At 41.2% G+C, this 23312-nt stretch overlaps 1 protein-coding gene across 1 annotated transcript in view; it reads right to left on the reverse strand.

The window, feature by feature from the left end:
• Nucleotides 1–23312, reverse strand: part of Itga4 (integrin subunit alpha 4) — a 74979-nt gene that overhangs the window by 13262 nt on the left and 38405 nt on the right. The window contains exons 16-19 of the mRNA XM_021643315.2: nucleotides 16294–16443; nucleotides 12964–13040; nucleotides 1574–1724; nucleotides 461–556 (exon numbers count right to left, since the gene is read on the reverse strand). Of these exons, the coding sequence (XP_021498990.1) occupies nucleotides 461–556; nucleotides 1574–1724; nucleotides 12964–13040; nucleotides 16294–16443 (474 nt within the window). The remainder of the gene's footprint in view (nucleotides 1–460; nucleotides 557–1573; nucleotides 1725–12963; nucleotides 13041–16293; nucleotides 16444–23312) is intronic.

A 23312-nucleotide genomic window follows, 5' to 3' on the forward strand; every position in this document is an offset into this window, starting at 1 on the left:
ACTCAGCAGTAAGACATAGAAATGGCTGGGTTTAAGGTGCAAGCATTTCCCCCACTGCTTTCAGGGAAAAAAAAAAAGCCTTCCCTGAATGCAAAGACTGGCGGCCACCTGACACCACTCGGGAGGCTTCAACAACTTGGTTGAGGACTCTTGCCAAGAAACACCTTTTACTATGGCAGAGGTAACATGCCTGGCAGACAGGGCCACCTGGGGTGGGGGTGCTGGGAAAGAGTAAGGCGGTAAAACGAGTTCTGATTGACACATTTATTTGCCTGTCTCGACACAAACAGGTTCTCTGCTCACTACCCCGTGCCCCGAACAATGGACACTGCCAAGAATAAAAACACGAAGCTCAAAGACACCAGGACAAGTTGTTCTCTCTTAGCTAAGTTCAAAAATACATTTTTAATGCAGCATATAGGGAAGAGGAGATTAGCAAATGAAAAGGCTAACTGCTTACCCTTGACAGCCGGTCCACATATATGTAACCAAGGCTGCAGGCAAGTTTCACTATGCCTGAGCTCTCTGTCACTTCGCAGTTTATTTGTTTCTCTTCCTAAAGGAAAAACCAAAACCCAAAAACTATTAGTCTGAGGAGAAAGAGATTTAGATATATATATAACATATTTTTAGGGATTTTTTTTTAAAGAATACCAGTCTAGAAATATTTTCTTAGGAAACCATTTTCTTCTTAGCTTGGTAATAGTATGTAGAATTAAAGTAAGTGATACAAATGCATGTACTTATATCCATGCGCGTTCTCCACGAAGCTCCTGGATATGAGCTTCCATGTTTTTCACTCTAGCTAGGAGGGAATTCTTTGAAACATTGGGAGCAAGGAAGCCACAAAGTCTGTCTTTCCTTCCGTCTAACGCATCTGAACTGTGTTTAAAGTAATTAACTGCAGCAGTTACAATCGTAATAGAAATATATTCAAGTACAGGCTCTGGGTACCTGGAATTTATCCTCCTCCTTTCGAAGGAGCTTCTAGAGAAAGATGTAAGTATCTGCTCTTGAGAGGTGAAAGGTCCCTGGGGTTAACTGGCTTCAGGATGTGGAGATCTCAAGGCTAAGGTGCTGGAGGCTTTTCTCTTTGCAACTCAGCCTTGCTAAAACCTCACTAATGAAGGAGTGCCATGGACACATTCATGGAGTACACATAAATATACAGGACACTCCAGGACGTCACTTTAAAGCAGGATTTCAAGACTGAGGAAGGCTAACAGCTCAGAACTACTAGATGAGGGCTGAGGACCTGAGGACCTTGACTGAAAACACAGAGCAGGAGTTCTAAGCAGGATGCTTGGCATGAAGGAGCACGCTCGATTGCTCCAAGGTGACATTGACATCTTAAAAACACGCGGCAGGAATGAATTAGTGGTGTCCGAGGAGTCCTCTCCTAACGCTGGAAAGGAAGAGGCCGACACCTTTCTGCTTAGATCCTAAGGAACTCAAAATCTCTGCACACTGAGTGATGTCCAAACGTTACGATGCTAAATGCGTGGGGTAAACATGGCACTTACACTTGTTTTCAACCTGAGTGTACTCTACCACTGTGGTTTCTGGAACTCACCAGGTCTAAGATCTTAATGAAATAAAGGCCTGTGGGGAGCTGGATGTGCAGAGAGGTTTCGTAAGCGTCGTCCCCAGCATTGAACAAGGACACATTTAGCATTATGGTCTTCATGCTCCCAACCGCAAGGTAGGTTTTGTTTTCATACGGCCTAGAAATTGAGTAATGAAGGTGAAAGTCCACATAGAAAATATTCATGAACATAAACTATTAACTTATAAAAACAACCATGTAATGATGTCGTACAACAGCATTAAATCACTTCTCACATTTCAGACATGTTCAACCAGTTGCTCCCAAAGAAAAGTTTAATACTATTATACTTGTTTGACTTTTAATTAGTTACTACAAAATGGTCTACCTAAGCCAAAAGATTAGAAGACAGGAAACTGAGGACACAGGAAATGACAAAACAGAGGGGATTTTGGTGGATGTAAAGCACAGAACTGCTCTGACTCTCAGGTAAGTGGCACTGAGATCTGTAGACTGAGACTGAATTCCTGAGCGGATGACCAGCTGACTCTGACAAGACCTGGTTCAAATCTAAAGCTAAACTGCAGAACTGCCTCAGTGTCCCATGAACCACAAAAAAATGGTCATTGGAGAAGTGGACAGGGGAGTGCAGGCCTTTGGAGGTGGAATTTCAATTAGCTTCAGCTGGGCCCTGGCAGCCCAATCTTTAATAACAGTAAAATTACAATGCAGTGAAGACTTGGGGCAAAGGCATTCTATGAAATCCCAAGAATGTTTCAAATGTCAAGAAGTTCAAGCATAAGGAAGATGCTCAAAGCTATACAGCTAGGACATTCCAAACCCTCAGGCCAGGTGCTCCGTTTCTGCAGCACAGTGTCCATCCTTTCCAGACAGGGGTGGGGAAAAAACCCTTAACAACTTTCAGTTACAGTATGTTACGATGTTCTAAACTTTCCCCATTGCCATCCAGTAATTCCAAAATTAGAAAAAACTGCATTAATTAATCCAAACTGGCGAAGCATGTATGCCAACCAACCAGGCGGAGACGGTCTAACAGCAAGAAGTGAAAAGGATGCTGAGGAACACGTTTAAGATCTCGGATTGAATACTTGGAGATCAGTGCTTGACTCGCTGAGGAAAGCAGAAGGCCCCATGCACTATGCTTCACCAGCCACTATGCTTCTTTCTCACAGAGCACATTGTGAAGAGGCACTTCCCTGCCTCGCAGGAAAGATAAAAGTCATGTTTCCATATAACTGCAAATGACTATCAGATGCACATGGAATGGCTTTTGAGTTATGAGCTCTTGGAGGGCAGAGGAGGACCTACTTTTTGCCAGGGATAGGAAAAGCATTGCTGTGTGTAGCTTTTTCTATTCATATGATTATTCGGGTTTGTTTCAAGAAAATAAAGTCTGACCCTTTCAGAGTCCTAGATTGTATCTCTGATGTTTGCTTCACATACATCCTCGCCTTTCACACTGCCATCATGCCAACAGTGCCAGCTAGGCAATGCCTATGGCAGTGCAAGGGCTGCCAGTGAATTTGACAGAAGAGTCCCTACTTCTCAGTATGACACTGGTGCCTTAAAGGGCCCACCCTGGCCTCACTTTCCACTGCCTGAGCCTTCCTTTGTTTTAGCTGCATATACGTACAAACAGCTGCCTGAACACAAGATGCTTCTGACTTCCTTCAAGCTCCCCTCTGCCCTGAGCAGTTCCTCCTCCTTAAGTATCAGCATAACTTGTACTTTCTCTTAAGAGTCAGCTTACATAGCACCAATACCCAGGAACCACGGAGAAGCATATTTTACAATGTGAAATCTGTTTTCTCTCACCACTAGACTAAATGTTTGTAGAAACAAGAGGCTGATTCATGGTTACCAGAGTTTTCTGTGAGCCTAGAAATAATAGTTATGCTGTTTGTTTGTTTCTAAAAATGAGTATCAGGTGAAAGGGGCTGAGTTACTTTCAAGAGACAAGTAAAAAGCAAAAAAAAAAAAAAAAATACTGGATACATTATTCACTTTTAAAGGCTTATGAAATCTTCAATATATTTTCTGTAAAATTATAGCTAGAGAGCATGCTTATCTGTCCTGGAATGATAGAAACATTTCAAATGTCTTACTAAGAAACACAGTGTCCAACACTGCGTAGTCATGTGAATTCCACCCTGGTCCATATCTAAATACATTAGCTCCTGAAATGACCAGATCAACGACACCGACACCATTAACTAAGGCAAACTCAATACTGTAAAGGGAAAACTACTTTCCAAAATTACTAGTTCTCCCGAACCTCAGAGTGGATGAACAAACTTGTAGCTTAGAACCCTTTCCCTGACACTTAGAATTCTGGTAGACTACATCTAAGAACCTGGCTACAGAAAGACTCTGCCCTGTGTTCTGATCCTTTCCCATCCAGAGTCAGAACGCAGAAGGAAGCAAACATCCCAAGATGCAACTCCTTAACTGTGATAAACTGAACCTATGTAAGAAGCCAGCAAAGACAGCATACACATAGTGCTCTGAGGGCCTTTCTCCAGTCTCTGCCCAGACCACTAACTTTTAATATCTATACACTACTTCTGCCCAGTTTTATATTTCACACAAATGAGATTAGGGTGTGCCATCCTCTGTAATCATGATTCTGAATATGGATTTTTTTTTATCCAAAACTTTATGAAATTAACTTAAATCAGTGTTTGCAAATTGCTTTCACTATATGAATTATTCCCCTTACTTATCCACTCGGTGATCAGCAGGATTCCAGCGATTTCCCATGTAGAACTGATAACAGTCTCATGTCGAACACACAAGTTTTCCTGTGTTTTATCTCTTTCCATCCCCCCTACCCTTTCTACCTGTATTTATGTTTATCTGAAGACTTGTTTTGTTTTTAATACAAGATTAATTCCTTAAAAATCTCTGACTCTCAGTTTGGGGAACTGAAATAAGTTCCACAAAATAAATAACAAACTACACTATAGCAAAGTATCTTGAACCAAGAAGAAGAAAGCTATACTAAATGATTACAGTGTGAAAAACAAGCAGATCAGGAGAACAGGCACCTGGAAACTCCTGCCTAATGGTAGAAGTCATTCCTTTGTTTTTATAAATAAAGTTTTACTGCATCCAGCCATACTCTTTTGCAATACAATGGCATAGATGAGCAAATGAGACTGAGTGCTTTTCCCCCACCCTGAAATTTTAAATATTACTCTTTGTAGAAAACAGTGGGCTGCCCCTGCTATAGAGCCTGTGTGACTGACGAAACAATTTCATACCAACAAGCAATGTGAGTTTACTAGAGTTAACTCAAATTCATGATCTTCGCTGCTGCTTTTTGCATTGATAGACTAGCTTGTGTGGGGCGGAGTCAAGCTCCGTGTAGGCCAGGCTGGCCTTGACCTCATGGTCCCCACCCCATGCTCCTGAGTGCTGCGACTACAGGTGTGCATCGACGTGCCTGGATCCACTCTGAGTTCAACACAGGCCTCCTTTATCTCAGCCGGCTACAGGCCTTCCCCCGAGAATCCAGGCTGGAGGAGAGAAATGCAGCCCAAGCCTCTAACCTCCCCTGTAGCACCCTGCAGGAGAGAAGAGAAAGTGCTAGGGACACCCCACGTGAGCGAAGCCTCGTTCTGAGCCTTGAATTTGAGAAGCCGCACAAAGAGCATGTAACAAATAGCGAGGCGGCCACCCCGACCCTGGCTGCGCCTCCCCGGGAGGGGTTTGACTGGGTGGCCGTGGCTCTCCCCACACTCGGGAGCTGCTGTGGTTTGCTCGTGTTGTGAGCTCTGGGCTTAGTCAGCACGTGTCTTCTTGGCTGTGCATGTTAAGTGGTGAGAAGAGAGCCAGGGTGCCCTCTCCCTACTGTTCCATCTACCATCACGTCATGAGCAAAGGGACTTCCAAGGTTCTGTAAAAGTAAACTTCAGCTTGACATTAAAGTTTAATTAAGACTTGTACAAGAGCTGCTTAGAAATAGACGTTTATAAAATATTCTGGCTTGGAACCAAAGCATTAGTCACTGAACACCTTTGGGAGAGGAGCTGGCGCGGTGACAAGCAGCAGAAGGTGGAAGCGTGGCACACACAGCCAGCTCCTGAGATGGCAGCCGATCGGAGCAGCACCAGGCTCACGCTGTCAGCAGGACCCCTGCGTTAGTTTCCATTTTAAGCCATTTTGCACAGTCCCCACAGTCTCAAGACTTCTCTTTTTAAATGTCTACCTTACTGTAGATCTTCTTTAACTAGACGCTGTTGGAAAGACAGCGGCCTGGGTGCTCCATGACATGAAGGAGAGCCAGCCGCACATCTGGACGCGCAGCATGACTGAATCAGAGGCTTCATGGGAATCACACTTCATTCTTCATTAAAACACCATAATGCAGGCTTGAAATTTACAAAGCTGCTTAGAGTCCACATAGCTGACACAAACCCAGGTTCTGTGCACACGTGAAATCATAACTTAATAAGGGAAAAGGGAAACCAGAGAGCTGTAATGCCAGGCTCTACATCCTCTCTCAGTGATCACGACTGGATTTTACAAGATGCTGCTCACACGACCGCACTGCCATCAATATATTCTTTCCTCATATAAATCGGTTTGCTTTCTGAAGCTTACCTATTCTTGATCAGGATGGTAGAACAAAAGAAAGAAAAGGTAATGAAGGAAAAAAGAAGGAAGTGAGGGGGGAAAGGTGCCAGATCAAAATACATTGTGAATGGTTATTACAGTTTAATGTCAGAAGACACACAGATTTACCTGACGAAAGAGTACTGTCCTCCAGTCCAAAGCCAAATTACATCCTCTTTTCTTTTTCTTTACTATCATTGCAGGGGACTAAAATGCTGAGGGATTCTTGCCAGCTGAGATAGACCAATTAGCTGACTTTGTTGAATAAAAGCTCAAGGAAAGAACTGAAAAAGAGCTTGAGTTGGGAAGTTGGGCAGACAGTGAGTGGACTTTAGTGTAGAAGCATAAGGTTAGTGAGGCTTTTATTTTGAAAAGGACAATTTTATTAGATTTTCCCTTTGAGGAGTTAGACACTGTGTCAGAAGCCATCACTACTCATCAGTAAGGTCCCCATGCTAACAGAACCCCAGATTATTCAGGCAGTGGGCACCACTCCTTCGGAATTGCAAAAGATGAGCAGACTATTTCAGCTTTGGGGAACAAAGTGTGATATATAATATAAATTAGAACTCCATTCTCCCCTCACCATGACAGATTCAGGGAAACGCATGCACATCAAGTTACAGTAGGCACAAGAAGGGCTATCTCTAATGAAAAGCCTTGAAAAGGAAAAATTAAAACAACCAGCCAATTAACCAACAAACAAAGCCCACTCTTGTTCTTGCATCCTTTGCCTTGATAGGCTTGTTAGTATTAAAATTATAACCATTTAAAGAAGAAGCCAAAGGAATGTCTATGTGTATATAGGCTTCCTGGATGCATACCAGACCTGCAGCTACTGTCTCCTCTCAGACATCACACCATTTTGATTTCTGTAAGTCAGAAGTAGTCAAACGCTCTGCTACATGAAGTTAAAAGCATTCATATCTATTATGAAAACAGTTGGGGGCAATGTCTATCGTTTATTCTAGAAACATGAAGAATGGTAGAGTAAGGCCATTTACATCCCGGCCTCTATGAAAGGTCTGGCTGTGAACTCCCTCTTGATGGCTAATGCCTGTTATTCTTGGAATTGCAGCAACATGTTTTCTCACTGTTATTTCACTATGGGAATGTCTCTGGTTTACTGTCCCAGGAATTTGGACACATGGGAGGCCTCAGCCTAATAACCATGAGGGAGCATGAATCAGCACTGCTTATCAAGCCCTGAGCAGTTTATTGTTACAGGCATCAGAAATTCATGTTCTTTACTGAGTAAATGCATTTACATAAAACAGGCTTCTAGATCTGGGACACATAACAGCATTAGTGCCAGCAGAGTTACAGCCAGAAGAAGGCATACAACATATGGCCCCAATTTGCAGACTGTTACTGAGAAAGGAGAAAAGACACCTACATGCAGAGATGTTGTATTTTTGTCTGACACAGAATAACTTACTCAAAACACAGTTAGTCAAAAGCTTTCACTGTGGCTCTGGAAACTTAATTAGAGGAGTTCTCATTTGCACATCCCTTAAACGAGTTATCATTAGCCGCAGAGAAACAGTTTGTAACTTTCCAAATTGATGCAAAGGGACTGGTGCCTGGTGCTTTAAGCTGGGATTCATTGTATTTCACTGGGATAGCAGCACCTCTTGTCCAAGTCTCCAAGGCATCAGGCTTTGAGTTACTCACCTGTATTAACTGCATTTTAAGAACTAAAGCATCCCACAGAGAAGGCACAATTTCTACTATTTTATAGCAAAGAAAGAGGAGGTGAGTAGGCTTCTCTTAAGGCCACCCTGCCAGTGAACCGGGGAATGTAAATGCTGAACTTGATCAGCTTGACCTCCCACATGAAAGTCTTCACCACCACATTGTTCCTCTGGTTTCTGTGTGATAAACACTGGTGGAAAATAATGGAGCAAGAATGCGTCAGTGGGGGAGGGAAGAGAGGACGGAGCGGAGGAGGACAAGCACTAAAAAACCTCGGAAAAAGCCAAATGGAACCTACTCTTGTAGAAGTCTCCAAACTCTGTGGCGTTGTGTTGTGTGTGTACATATATGGAAGGAATGTAAACGGACTTATTCTACACAGAGGAAGCAATTCCTCTAGCAGACACATCGTAGGGTTAGGCTAGCAGATGAAGCCCAGTGCCAGAAATAGGCTACTGCTTCCGGAGTAGTTGGTCTGTGGGATCTCCCAGATCTCCCAGATCTCCTAAAACATTACAGGGTACTGCCATTCCTTTTGGCATGTAGAACGTGATGGTAAGACTCTATTGCTAATGGCCAGAGCCATAGAATGTGGAGAAATCCATTTGGATTCTGACCTAGAAGCCTTATCCTTATTGGATATAATGACACAAGGTACTATGCATTCTACTCAGGAGAAAAGTGGTCATCAGTCTTACCGATCTGTGAGCCCTGCATGGTTTAATAACAACCATCTTGGTAAGACATAACCACAGATGAAAGAGTGGCATGGGTGTTATGGGAGCAGCCAACTATCTTCTCCTTTGTTTTAAGGTCCACTTCATAATATGGAACTTAAGCCTGGCACTGGGGCCAACAACCCGACTTCCCTAGGTCATAAGACCTAGGGAAGAACCTATGCTATCATTTATTAAATGGACGTATTATTACCAAACTCCCAAAAGGCTAAGCCTTACCTTACACCCATGGATCAGGACATCATTCAACCTTCATCAAAGCAGCTTTTTTGTGGTAGGTGGTAATAAGCACAGAAACTTGCAACTGGTTAACTACAGAGAATAAATTTTGGCTCAGCCCTAAATGAGACATCTGTATCACACTCTCTTCTCCCTATACTACTCAGAGAGACCATTTCAGAAAAAGGTAACATAGAAACACTCTAAGAACCAGAGGCAGTGGAGAACCACAGTGAAAGACTGTTTTCTGGACACAACAGAGTATTGCCCATGTGAACCGATGGACACTATGACTACATGCACAAGAGAGTTAGACAAAATCCCTACAACAGTTGGGCACAAAAGTAGGCACACACTGGCTGCACAAAACTGACTACATGGGTTTAAAAAAACATGAACACATGAAATTTGAAAGGAATAGTTGTAGGGGTAAAGAAGGAGTGGAGGAAGAACAAAGGTGGACTTAACAAAACTTATTACCTCCATCTATGAATTCTCAGTTCATTTAAAATGCAAACCAATAGCTCTGTTCATAGTGTAGGTTTCTTGCTTGGGTCCTATAGATGTCAATGACAATTTTCTGGGGTCCTATGATATGCGCTGCCACTAGGCGTTGTGGGTATTGTCCAGGAAATGACTCAGAAACACCACCTTACACGTGGCCAGCTACTGTTTAAAATTCTAGGCTTGATTTTTAAGTGAAACAAACAAACAAACAAACAAAAAAACCCACTTCCAATTAAAAACACTAAGCAATTCTTTACAAGAAAATAGAAAAAAAAATGAATTAATATTTCCGTATTTTATTTTCATAAGTTGAGAACATTCTTAGTGACATTTTCACATAAGCTTTGAAACCTCATTTCTCATGAGCCAGAAGATTTGCAATGAAAGAGGAAAAGAAAGAGAGTGCCTAATGCACACAGATGGAGTCACAGCCCAGCCATGGCTTAGAAAATACTCTTCTCTACAAACACACCTGCCTAACTTTTTTCAAAATCCTCTGATGTACCTAAGACCCATCCATGTTGTAAAACAGATACACAAATGGAAAATTAAAAGTTGTTCAACTAATTGACTCTCAAAGTCACACTGTGCTCTGGTGTACAGTGCAGTTGCTAGTCACTGGTCCTCAGTGAGCTGAGCGAGCCAGCTGAATCGCTCATAAGCACAGCCAGGTAACCTCGGCTGCGGATGCTCACGGCTCGGCTGGCACTGCCTGAGAAGAAGTCGTGCTCTTGCCCAGAGAGTTATTCAACGTCGCGCCTCAAGCCCTCTCCTCTTTCCTACTCAATCCCGTGTTCCACATTCTATCGTCACATTGGATTCTGTTCTTCAACTCATCCCCCAAGTCCTCAGTTACCAGCTATGAACTTGAATTTCCATGGCAACAACCCATGACTTCTCTATACTTCCTTCCACAACTGCAAGCAAGGAATCAATCGTATTTCCCAGGTTCTTAACTTAAGCTAAGGGGAATCTGAACTCCTTTCCAAGGCTAACTCCTCTACTTGTGGGTGGAGTGTTAAGCGCTGCCTCTGTTGAACTCCTGTTCCATCCCAGCAAATCTCTCTTAGTCACCTCCTCTCCAGGCATTGGTCGGCTCTGGGAACACAGCATGAGGAGAGGACCTGCCTTCCAGCATGTTCCAGGGCAGTGTGGAGAAACAACACAGCATGCACTATGCCATAGGCCTAGGGCTAGAGAAGGGTCTAGGGGCAAGGAGCTGGTGACAGACAGCTACCTCTCAGAAATGTTGAGTTTGAAAGATAAGTGAGGATTCTTCAGGTAGGATGAGTAGGAGAAATGAGATGGTGGGAATGAGAGCTTATGTCATGGCCAGACAACTGTAAGCATTCTTCTACTGATGTACCAAAACAAAACAAAATATAAATAAAAAGAACCCCTATGGTAGAGGTGAGAAATAGGACCAAAGCATTTAAATTTTAGGCCCAAAATGAATTACTGAATCTTTGTCATTTATCAATCCATTAAGGGCTCCTTGCCCCTCCACTCTAGATGCTAGATAGGGCATACTGGGAACACAATGTTCAGAATACCAATGACAGTGCCTAGGAAGCCAGAAGACGAGGTGATCCAGGGAGGCTACATTTGGAAAGACAAGTGAAGACAGAAGAGAGAGAGAAGATAGACAAACAATACTGTTAAGTGGCAGTACCTTAAATCTTAATAATTGACAGGATCTCAAGGATAAAGTAAAATAGAAAAACGGTTGAAATCTAGGTTTCCTGCTCCATTGTTTTTAATCTCTTTAAATAAAATGCCTCCCAAAGTTTGATGTACAGCTGTTTATGCTATAAAATTCACATTTCTCCTCCCTCTGCAGCTTGTCTGTCTCTGATGTGCAGAGGATTTTAACATGTTATGTTGAGAGTGATTTCCAAGTAGGGCGCTATGCACCAAAGCCCCGCTTTCTTAGTGTTCCAGAACTGTGATAAAACACCATGAGCAAAATCACCTTGGGGAGGAAAGGATTTTATTTCCTCCTACAGCCTGCAGTCCATCATGCAAAGAACTCAGCAGGAGAACCCAGAGACAGGAGCTGAGCAGAGGCTATGGAGAAGGGGATAGGTCAGCCTGGTTTCTTAGAGTACTGTGGACCACCATCCCAGGGATGTTACTGTTCCCTCATCAATCGATCAATCAGTCAATAAAAAAATACCTCAGGCTTCTATAGGCCAGTCTGTTGTAGGTATCTTCTCTCTGAATCTTCCTTTGGTTAACTTGACATAAACTAGCTATTACACCACCAGATTCAATGTGTTCTACTCTGCACTGGTTTATTTTATGTTCTCCCTTCTAAGACAGTTTCTCTCTCATTCCCCTCCCGTGTTACAGCTGCATTCTGTTTTGTTTTGTTTTGTTTTTTTCAAGACAGGGCTTCTCTGTGTAGCCTTGGCTTCCTGAATTCACTTTGTAGACCAGGCTGGCCTAAAACTTACAGAGATTTGCCTTCCTGTGCCTCCCGAGTGCTGGGATTACAGGTGTGTGCCACAGCGCCTGGCCACTGCTGCATACTTATCCTTCTTTTACTTCCCATGCTCCAGAGATGTGCAAAGTGATCTGAATGCAGCGAATCTCTCTATGCGATGCACGATTACAATGGTTTATTTTCACCATAACGTAAGAGTACACATCCCTATTTATCCAGTTCTTGCTATGTGCCAGATGCTGTTCTAAGTGCCTTGTATTTTCTTTTTACTGTTCATCATGCTATGAATTTAGAACAAGCTAGTTTATTGTTTTTCAAATTTGTCAAAATGCTTTATTTTTTCTATCAGTTTGAATTACATAACCTATTTTCTAGCCGTAAAATATACCAACCGTTGTATGGTAAAGTTTATTATTTTCCCCAGTTAAAGTCTTATTACCAGGCACTTAACAAACGTTAAGACATAACTGTGACTATAATGATGCTCCAAGGCACATTTTAATCGTGAAATACCCTCTAAACGACAGCGAAAAGTTACATCACGCTCTACCAAACCTTACGGCTACTCACAGGCTTCAATCTCCAAAAGATGATGATGCTCAAGTACCTCTTTGTTATGAAGGCATTATTTAGTCCATCACAGTAAAACATTGTCATTTTGTGAGTTTTTTTTTTTTTTTCAGAAGGTGGGGGGGTTCAAGACAAGGTTTCTCTGTGTAGCCTTGGCTGTCTTGGGCTGACTCCCACTCTGTAGACCAGGCTGGCCTCGAACTCGCAGAGACCCGCCTCTGCCTCCCGGAGTCCTGGGATTACAGGCGTGCACTATCGTGCCCAGCTTATGTTGTGTGTTTGTTTGTTTTGTAATGATGCTGACACTCATAGGCTAGTAATAGGAACAGAGACTGCCTCTGACATGAACTGATTGGCCACAGAAGAAGACAATGTAGCCACTCCTGATGAGACCTGATAGACTAAGATGAGAAGGAAGGAGAGGAAGACCTCCCCTATCAGTGGACTTGGGGAGGGGCATGCATGCAGAGGGTGAAGGAAGGGAGGGATTGGGACTGGAGGAGGGAGGGAACCACAGGGGGGATACAAAGTGAATTTATCACCAGAACCCACATGCATTTACTCTTTATGCACTTCTGATGAAAAACCAAGTAAGCTATACTTACTTTAAAAATCCAATTTTTGCAGAAACTTGCAGATCAGCAGAACAATTTTCATTGGCACAAAACCTTGCAAAGTTTATCTAGAAATAAAACATGACATTTATTTTAATTTGTATGTATTTAAAGAATAAAGCACCTGCACTTGACAAAAATAAAAGTCACACATTAAATTATAACATGCCTCCCCAAGGCTCAGTATGAGGGCTAGTCAAGAGTTTTAAATACATAGTTTCAGGGCTAAAGAAACTAAGTCCCTCTCCCAGATTCCATGCCTTAATCTGTCAAGTCAAACAAGCTTTGAGAAATTATATTAAAGGTACTATGCAGATATTCAGAATATCAGCTGCAAAAATACTCTCAATCTGCTTTTTTCCCACTTTCTCATGCTACCATCTGATCAAATTTATTACACAGAACATTTACTACATTTATTACACAGTACAACATCTAGTTTATTTTAGCCCCGGGATAGGCAGTGACATAGCCAAGAATGCAGCTGTATCTAGAAACCAAGACACATAACTTTGTGAAGACCCTGAACAAAATTAAATGATAGCCTGTCATGAGTTTTTGGTTTACTAAGCTCTAATCATTTAAAAGGATCCATGCAAGTACAGGGTATGGATATATTACTAAGGAAGACCCAAGGGATGACTATATAAGGGCAAATGTATGAAAATATTAAAATAACTCAAGATGATAGGAGTAGACAAACAAGAGGAAAAAGGGGGTGGGCAGAACCTAGAAAAAGGGGGTGGGCTTACAAAGAGGGAAGTGGAAGTGACTATCAATGCAGATGCTGAGACTTATGGGCAACCTTTGGGCAGAGTGCAGGGAATCTTAGGAAAGAAGTGGGAAACAGTAAGATCTGGAGAGGACAGGACCTCCACAAGGAGAGCAACAGAACCAAAAAATCTGAGCACAGGGGTCTTTCCTGAGACTGATACTCCAACCAAGGACCATGCATGGAGATAACCTAAGACCACTACACAGATGTAGCCCATGGCAGTTCAGTGTCCAGGTGGGTTCCATGGTAATAGGAACAGAGACTGCCTCTGACATGAACTGATTGGCCACAGAAGAAGACAATGTAGCCACTCCTGATGAGACCTGATAGACTAAGATGAGAAGGAAGGAGAGGAAGACCTCCCCTATCAGTGGACTTGGGGAGGGGCATGCATGCAGAGGGTGGAGGAAGGGAGGGATTGGGACTGGAGGAGGGAGGGAACCACAGGGGGGATACAAAGTGAATAAAGTATAATTAATAAAGAATTAAAAAATAAAAAATAAAAGAAATAAAACAATAAAATACTATTCACTTTTGAAAAAAAAAAAGAGGGAAGTGACTCATCACATGAAGTGGTGGCATAGACTGCTCACCCTAGGAACACTGACATGTAAATTTTCCACCAAGTGATTCAGTATGACTTTCTTTCTACCATTCCTAAACTGGAAAGCACGTGGTTCTAAGAATCAAAATACAGATTACGAATTGCTAATATTTTCTCCTATGTGTGTGTGTGTTTGCAATATTGGTATTTAAATTACTGAAGACATTAGAAAGTAGTTGATGCTAAAAACTAAAGTTCAATAGAAGAGTTTTAAAAATGCCAACTGACTCCTATAACTATTTTGATGTAAGACTCTGGGAATTTGTTAAGTCATTATGTTCATTTGATCAAGTATTCTGAACTAAACAATAGTGATTCTGGGCTCAGGTCTGTAACACAGTTTAGAGCACTTTTGCTGGGACAGGGCAGGAACTGAAGGTTGGATTGTCCCATCCATGTTTTACACTGTGTCTGCCATCAGCGCTTGCTCTGATGAGTGCTCTCGACAATACCCGGTTACCTACGTGCTGGTAGGCAGTTAAGGTCTCAACACTGGGACTCATGAATGCATGTATTGTCAAGGAAGCTGAAATACCTGAGAATGATTTAGAAAAACAAAAACAAAAACAAAAAGCCAGCAGCTCACTAGCCAGATTGCAGGGTTGTCTTAAAGGCAGCTGTTATTGAGATGTGGCTAAAAACACACAATTTTTTTTTTAACAAAAGAAATTGTGTCACATAATAAACGGGTTTATAGATGAAAAAACTGAACAGTCCAGTGTGGATCCACAGCCAGGAGAGAGACACAACAAAGGAAGGGGAGACATAACGAGAAAGAGGCAGCACTGTCAGTTCTGGGAATAACTCTAAATAACTGACTCTCCGCATAACTGATGTTCTGTGGTTTCTCTTGAGAAACTCATTTCTTCAAGGAGAGAAGAACTTACATATGTTTTACATAAATATTTATACACATGAACATACAGTAGCTAAGTACAATTTAAAGATATTCAATTGAATAGCCCAAAGGAACAATTAAATATACACACAGAGTGAGAGAGACAGAGACAGAGACAGAGACAGAGGCAGAGAGACAGAGAAAGACAGAGAAATCTTAAATCTATCTTCATTAATAATCCATAAAAATCTGTATACCTAAAGAAGCTAAGTAAGAAAGAGGACCCTGGGTAAGATGCTTAGTCCTCATTCAGAAAGGCAAACAAGATGACATCAGAAGAGGGAGAAAACAGGGAACAGGTCAAGAGCCTACCACAGAGGGCCTCTGAAAGACTCTACACTTCTGGGTATCAAAACAGATGCTAAGACTCTTAGCTAAACTTTGGGCAGAGTGCACTGAATCCTACAAAAGAAGGAAGAGATAGAAAGATATGGAGGGGACAGGCACTCCACAAGGAGAGCAACAGAACCAAGAAATTTGGGCAGAGGGGTCTTGTCTGAGACTGATAATCCATCCAGGGACCATGCATGGAGATAACTTAGAACCCCTGCACAGATGTAGTCCATGGCAGCTCAGTCTCCAAGTGGGTTCCCTAGTAATGGGAACAGGGACTGTCTTTGACATCAACTCAGTGGCCTGCTCTTTGATCACCTCCCTCTGAAGGGGAGCAGCCTTAGCAGGCCACAGAGGAAGACAATGCAGCCAGTCCTGATGAGACCTGATAGACAAAGGTTAGAAGGAAGGGGAAGAGGACCTCCCCATCGCTGGGAAGAGTATAGGAGGGGCTGAGAGAAGGAATCGGGAGGGGCAATGGAGGGGACTACAGCTGACATGCAAAGTTCACAATCTGTAATTAATAAAAAGTAACTAAATACATTTAAAAATAAAAATAAAAATAAAATTTAGTTTTAGAAATTAAAAAACTCCAGTTAATCCACAATTTTTTTCTAAACCATTTAGACACAGTTCGATTAATTTTGTCATATTTTTAAAAATTCTTCAATTATGTTACATAATGTTTTAAACACAAGAAAATATTCACACCGTTTTTCTGATTTTGTCCTTCTCTTTCTTCTGCTGAAGGATTGGCTGCAGTGGTGGTAGTTCCTTCGTGTCTCGTTTGGTGATCACGTGATGCCCCAGGTGGTAAGCGGCCTCCACCTCAACAGGGCTGAGGATGTCTCGCACATCTTTCTAAGGGAGTTGAAAACCAGATGCACAAATACAATCAGCAAAAACCAGATGCACAAATAAAATCAGCAAAAACCAGATGCACAAATAAAATCAGCAAAAACCAGATGCACAAATAAAAACAGCAAAAAACCAGATGCACAAATAAAATCAGCAAGCACAAGTTGAAAAAGATACATAAAATTCTTTCCTTCCAAAGGCCAAACCGCTGGGAAGTTAGCGGTGCTCGTCTTTGATTCCAGCACTCGGGAGGCAGAGGCAGGTGAATCTCTTGTGAGTTCGAGGCCAGCCTGGTCTACAAAGAGGGTCCAGGGCAGCCAGAGAAACCTTGCAAAGAAAGAAAGAAAGAAAGGAAGAAAGGAAGGAAGGAAGGAAGGATGGAAGGAAGGAAGAACGAAAGAAAAAAAAGGCCAAAAAACCATAAGACACAAACATAAAACCTACATATTAGCAGAATTGCTTCAAAAACTTGGGGTGTGCTCTTTTTCACTACAGAAATACCCCTGTTGCTTATCATAATGCAAGGAGTATAAAACGGAAACCTGTTGCCATCTGGTAATATTTGCAAAAGTCTTCATTTCAGCTCTTTCCCTTCTATGCTATTTTCTACAATTGTTGTAGCTTGGTATTATAATATACACATTTTTATTGAGACCCTCAGTGACTAATTCCAAAGTCTCCCTCAACACTTTTATTGCATTTAATATTTCACCTCATGGTTACAGAAAAATGATGTCGTTTAATAAGGTTTCTTTAAATCTCTTAGCACACTTTGTATTCAGCTTTACTCATTTGACTTCATATATAGGGAAGGTGTTACTTGGTATTTCTAAGTTTATTGAATTCTCTTACTGTGACAGGTTTACTGTTTTCTATGCTATTATGCGTCACACAAAAAGCGTTCACAGATTTATTCATCAATCACACCTTGGTGGTAACCAGTAGGAGATCCATTCTGCCTGGAAAGGAGTCCTTTTCCATGTAGCGGCACATCTCCGCAGCCCTTCTCCTGTCTGTTCTTACTGCTGCGTGCTCAGAAGCAAACCTTTGAAGGACTAGGTTTTCACATTCATTTCACTGTGTCTCTAATGACACACCCCGTGTATTTATCCCAATACATTATCAGTTCTTATATTTTAATCTTTATTCCTACAAACATGAATTCATTTTATCTCTTTTAGGAATATTTCTCATGGGCTTATTAATGTGTTTTTTTTATTATACTTGTGTTTGATTAGTTAATAATCTCTTCATTAAAATCATGTCATTTTATTAACAAAATTATTTCCTGACACACATGCAAATTGAATTCATTTAACCAAGCTGAAGTAAGCTGAAAGCATCTCTGGAATCAATTAAACCAGCACTAAGAAGATCTGAACGTTGTTCAGGACTCGAAAACATGAGCATGGGAGTGGCAGAAGGCAAAGCACGGGGGCGCTCGCTTAAGACGCACTAGACAGAAATGAAACGTCTGAAGCACATGGGCAGACAGACTTCCTTTCTCCCTGGGGGTACTAATGTGATTTTACTGACACAGCAACACACAAGCATTTGTAACCGAGGCCAACTAAGCATTACACGAAATAATACATGTCAAAGACCAAGACATCTGAGTATGTTAAGCCCCAGAGCTAACATTAAAATGACCTCAGAATTTGGGAGGGCTGGTTATGAGAAACAAAGACAGATGACAAACCTATGTGGTCTTCATTTTTCTTGGCATTAGAGTTGTAACTATATCTAGAAGATAATTTGAAGAACTGGGCACAAACTTTCAGTACCTATCATATGAACCATTGAAATCAGATTAACTCACCCCTACTATGTTCTTCAATTTACAAGTTCCATTTTGATGAATACATTCAGTGAATTCCTTTCGGGCTATTAAAGAAACTCAATTATTTTCACCTAAAAAAGACAGATGTTTTTAACCTGCCACATCCTTTATGGCTGGCTCCAAGGATAGACATTACTGGTACAATGAAGTAATGAAGAAAAACAGCTGCACAGACACACATGAGGAAAAGCTGAGAGCCGGCAGGCTGTGCACACTCTGATGAAGTCAGTGCTGACTACACACCAGCTGGGAGCCTCCCTGCATTTGTTATGTACAGCATGGGGTTAGTTAGTCTCAGGAAGAGGTCTACATGCCAGAAATCAGTGTTGCTAGTTTTTACATACATGGCCAGTTCATAAATGTTCATGCTTGTACACACAATCAACATTTGCACTCGGACAAGAAGGTGGTTTGCCGGGTCCAAGCCTGGCCCCTATGGGGAAAGCTTTGACATTCCTGTGGCTCTGAGGCATTGGATCCTTGGAATAGCTGTGCTCATGTCAACAACACATATTCACTCAAGAGTTCACCTGACCTCTACACATTCCCTCATGGCTTCCTGTTTCCCTACACCAACCTAAACTAGAATCTTGTATCTGAGTTCCTTCGAGCAGACTCATGATTCTCCTACTGAGTAACATCAGTGGTCCAGGGTTTAATTTTCTTTGGCCATTTTACTACTGGAACATGGCTTAAAGAGCACTTCCTAAAATCAAATTAAAAGACTTGATTTTAATGAGCTTGCAATAAATAACCCTCAATGGGTAGGACAAAACAGTGTAAATTATTGCTGTGTTATTCACATGATGAAATGAATCTAATAAACATAAAACACATAAAGATTTGTGTTTGTTCAATGTCCTTTTCACAACTATAATGAATAAAACTGTTCCTTCTTTTATTCACATTATATATGTTCATATATAACATCTGGATGTCCTTAAAAACATCTGGCTAGAGGTAGAAACTTGGTATTTAAATCTTGAGTCTGTTAGGTAGCTGGAAGAAGTATGCAAACCCTGGACACAGCCTTTGTGATTAAGGCCTCAGATAAAATTTTTGAGCTGACAAGCGATCATGGGAGTTAGATGTGAGAGGTGAAGCATGGTAGCTATGTCTCCTGACCTTAAAATGTCCCTTGGTTAGACATACTTGATGATAGAGATAGCTTGTTTTTACTGAATCAGAACTAGGGTGCCAGGCTTCTTCCTACACGTGTGCAGTAATGAAGTGTCTTTGTCTTAAAAGGATGCTGGCTTCATTATAACGACATATCATGGCTTTGCTCTCAAATAGGGACTTTAAAAGGAACACGGGGAAAACACTTAAAGGGCAATCTGGCCCACCATGATTTGTGACAGGAAGAGAGTAACTTCCTTCAGTGAGCCACCCAGCTCACAAATATCCATCAAAACTTCCTGAAAATCCACAATGCAGAACTCACTGGGTTATCAATTCTCCTCTAGGGGAGCTTTCGCCGATCTCTCTTCAGAGTGAATACGTTGTTTTGCTTTGTTAAGTAAACAAAGCAAACTATCTTTGCTTAAACTATCTCTGCTCTCAACTGAATTACTTGCTTCAAGACAACAAGAATCTAGAGACCCCACACCAGGTCCATTACTATCTGTATAAGCATGGCTGGGTTATTTACTGTTTATGTTTTGTAACATTATCTGAAAATGACAAGTGGCTGTGAATGTGGTGGTTCTATACACCTATCGGGATGGTTGGACAGCATGATGTGTACAAAATATCTAGACATCATGGTATTACACATGAATTACTTCAAATGTAGCTACATGTTAGCCAATCAAACACTGAAATTTAGTTTAATAACTACTGAGAACATTTGGAGGCATAAGAATGTAGGGCTTTTGTCTCTCAAAGAACATTATACAGATTAGATTTATAGTAATAAATTAGATTTATAGTAATAAATGGCACCTGAAAGAGCTGGAGCCTGAATTACAGCATTCAAGATACCAGATTTCTTTTTTATTCTTTTATCTCCAGATGTTCTTTATTAAATTACTTGGTAAATGATTATCTCAACAGGAAACCTTGACCATATCGGAATGCTGCAAATCAAAGCCCAAATCCCAAGTTATCGACTTGCAAAAATGGAACAGCTTGAAGCCCTGAGTATTACAATAGCAAACTTGATTCAATTATTCCCTGGGCATAGGAACTAGACAGCCAGGGAATGTCCCTCCACATGTCCACTGCTTTAACTCTTCTCAACAAGCTTGCTTTGCGCAAATCACATGTTAGCGAACTCGTCCTAATCTTCCACAGGGTCTTCTCTACATCTGGCGCACATTACTCTCGTTATCCCAATTAGCTATTAATTATGCTTTTCTCACAATATATGGGCTGGACATGTGCTTTTGTAGGGAAATCACACTTGTTTAACTTCATTAGCTCTACCTAAAGAGAGAAGCTAAAACATTAAAAATGTCTTAGAGTAATAGAGTAAGTATTCAGGAGGAGAAACATAGATTTGCTTAAAATTTATATAGGAAATGGCACATGCTACTATCTTAAAAATAATGAAAACTCTATGCCATGTTTTTTATCTGAACTTTCATAAAATAGTTCCCACAAGAATACAAATTTTCTTATGCCTAAAATTAGCCAAAACTTTATTATTTCTCTTTCATAGAACCTGGTATGTCTGACCAACTTGAGAACTAAGTTGAAGGTCCACAGCCTCTTACTTCACTTAGCTACTGGAGAAATTGTTAAAATAGAGCTGATCAAAATATGAAGTTAAGGGTTTATGTCAAGGCATAAACATCTGAAGATATTTACTCATGGGTCCATTGTGCACACAGGAGTAAAAAGATACATCAAGTTAGTAATTCTACCACAGTCTGTCAAACATGAACCCACATCAGTGTGTGGGAATAATTATTCTGACACTTATACACATGTGCAGAGGAAGGATGGCCATGTCATGAGCACTGAGGTGGGCTATGAAGATGCTTTAAAAACTCCAACCAATGCATGGAGATAGCCTAGAACCCCTGCACAGATGCAGCCCACGGCAGTTCAGTATTCAAGTGGGTTCCATTGTAATAGGAACAGGGACTGCCTCTGACATGAACTGATTGGCCTGCTCTTTAATTATCTCCCCCTGAGGAGGGAAGCAGCATTACCAGGCCACAGAAGAAGACACTGCAGCCACTCCTGATGAGACCTAATTGACTAAGATCAGAAGGAAGGAAAAGAAGACCTCCCCTATCAATGGACTTGGGGAGCGGCATGCATGCAGAGGTTGGAGGAAGGGAGAGATTGGGACAGGAGGAGGGAGGGAACCACAGGGGGGATACAAAGTGAATAAAGTGTAATTAATAAAGAATAAAAAGAATAATTCCTTTGATGAGCTACAGTTCACATCATTCAAACCATCCCATTAAGGTGTAAAAGCCTTTGATTTTTAGTATAATCAGGATGATAAAACCATTGCCTCAAAAAAATAAGAATAATTAGACACTTTTTATCAGGCCCCCAAGAAGCTGCTGTCTTTCCTCAATAATTTCCCTGTGGTTTTGTTACTCTCTAGCCCCAGCTACCACACAAGTCTCCTTTAGAAAGATTCTAAATGAAGAATTTGACACTGGCGTTCTTGAAATGCTCTGTGGCACAAATGTGCGGTTTAGAAGAACAAGGCATCAACTGAACACGAACAAGTGCCAACATGGAAAATTACAGCTACTTTGTAAGTTTTTTGTACATGGTGGGAAAGTATCAGGCATCTGGCATAGGGCATTGGAGAAAAAAGACATACACGCTAAGATTCCAATTTCCCCTTACAAAATTCTTTTAAAAGCACAGTGAATACAGCACACAGAAACATGCTAAGCGTTTATTGATTTTGTGCCCTTTGTTATAATCAGACTACAAAAACAGAACTATCGGAAAGACCGTGTCCTCTTTTAACATCCCGCAATCTATTAAGGAACTAACTTGAGTTGAAGCAGTCATTCTCCAACTAGCAGACCACATACAGTTTGCTGGCACCCAGCAAACTTGGAGCAGAAAAGTGATCATATATGGACCAGCTGATGGTCTTCTGTGCTTAAAAACTAACTTCTTTGTAAATAACACTTTATTATGCTGTGTACACGGTACTCTAAAATGCAAACAATGAGGACACATAATGGTACAAACAAAACACTAATTCTTAAACAACAATGATCGTAAGAAGATGAACTTTAGAAATCATGTAAAGGTTCTTGCTTCAGCAGCACATATACTAAAGAAAAAAGACAGCATCTTCAACAAACTGGATGTCTACATGTAGAAAATGAGAATAGACCGATACTTATCACCCTGTGCAGAAGTCCCAGTGGATCAAAGACCTCAACATAAAACCAGACACACTAAACCGCTTAGAAGAAAAAGTGGGGAAGAGCCTTGAGCTCAGTGGCACAGGAGACAACTTCCTGACCAGAAAACCAATAGCACAGGCTCTAAGAGCAACAATCAATAAATGGGACCTCATGAAACTGAAAAGCTTCCGTAAAGCAAAGCACACTGTCATCAGAATAAAATGACAGTGTACAGAGAAGGGAAGGATCTTTACTAACCCCACATCTGAGAGAGAAATAATATCCAGAATGTATAAAGAACTCAAAAAATTAAACACCAACAAACCAAATAATCAAATTTAAAAATACAGTACAGAGCTAAAGAGAGAGTTCTCTATAGAGGAATATTGAATGACAGAGAAACACTTAAAAGAAATGTCCAATGTCTTTAGTCATCAGGGAAATGCAAATCAAAATGACCCTGAGATTTCACCTTACATTCATCAGGATGGCTAAGATCAAAAACTCAAGTGACAACACATGCTGGAGAGGATATGGAGAAAGGGAACCCTCTTCCACTGCTGGTGGGAATGCAAACTTTTACAACCACTTTGGAAATCAATCTGGTGCTTCTCAGAAAATTGGGAATAGCACTATCTCAAGATCCAGCTATACCACTCCTGGGCATATATCCAAAAGATGCTCAAGTACACAACAAG

This window comes from Meriones unguiculatus, chromosome 8, assembly GCF_030254825.1.
Source record: "Meriones unguiculatus strain TT.TT164.6M chromosome 8, Bangor_MerUng_6.1, whole genome shotgun sequence".
Lineage (NCBI taxonomy): Eukaryota > Metazoa > Chordata > Mammalia > Rodentia > Muridae > Meriones > Meriones unguiculatus.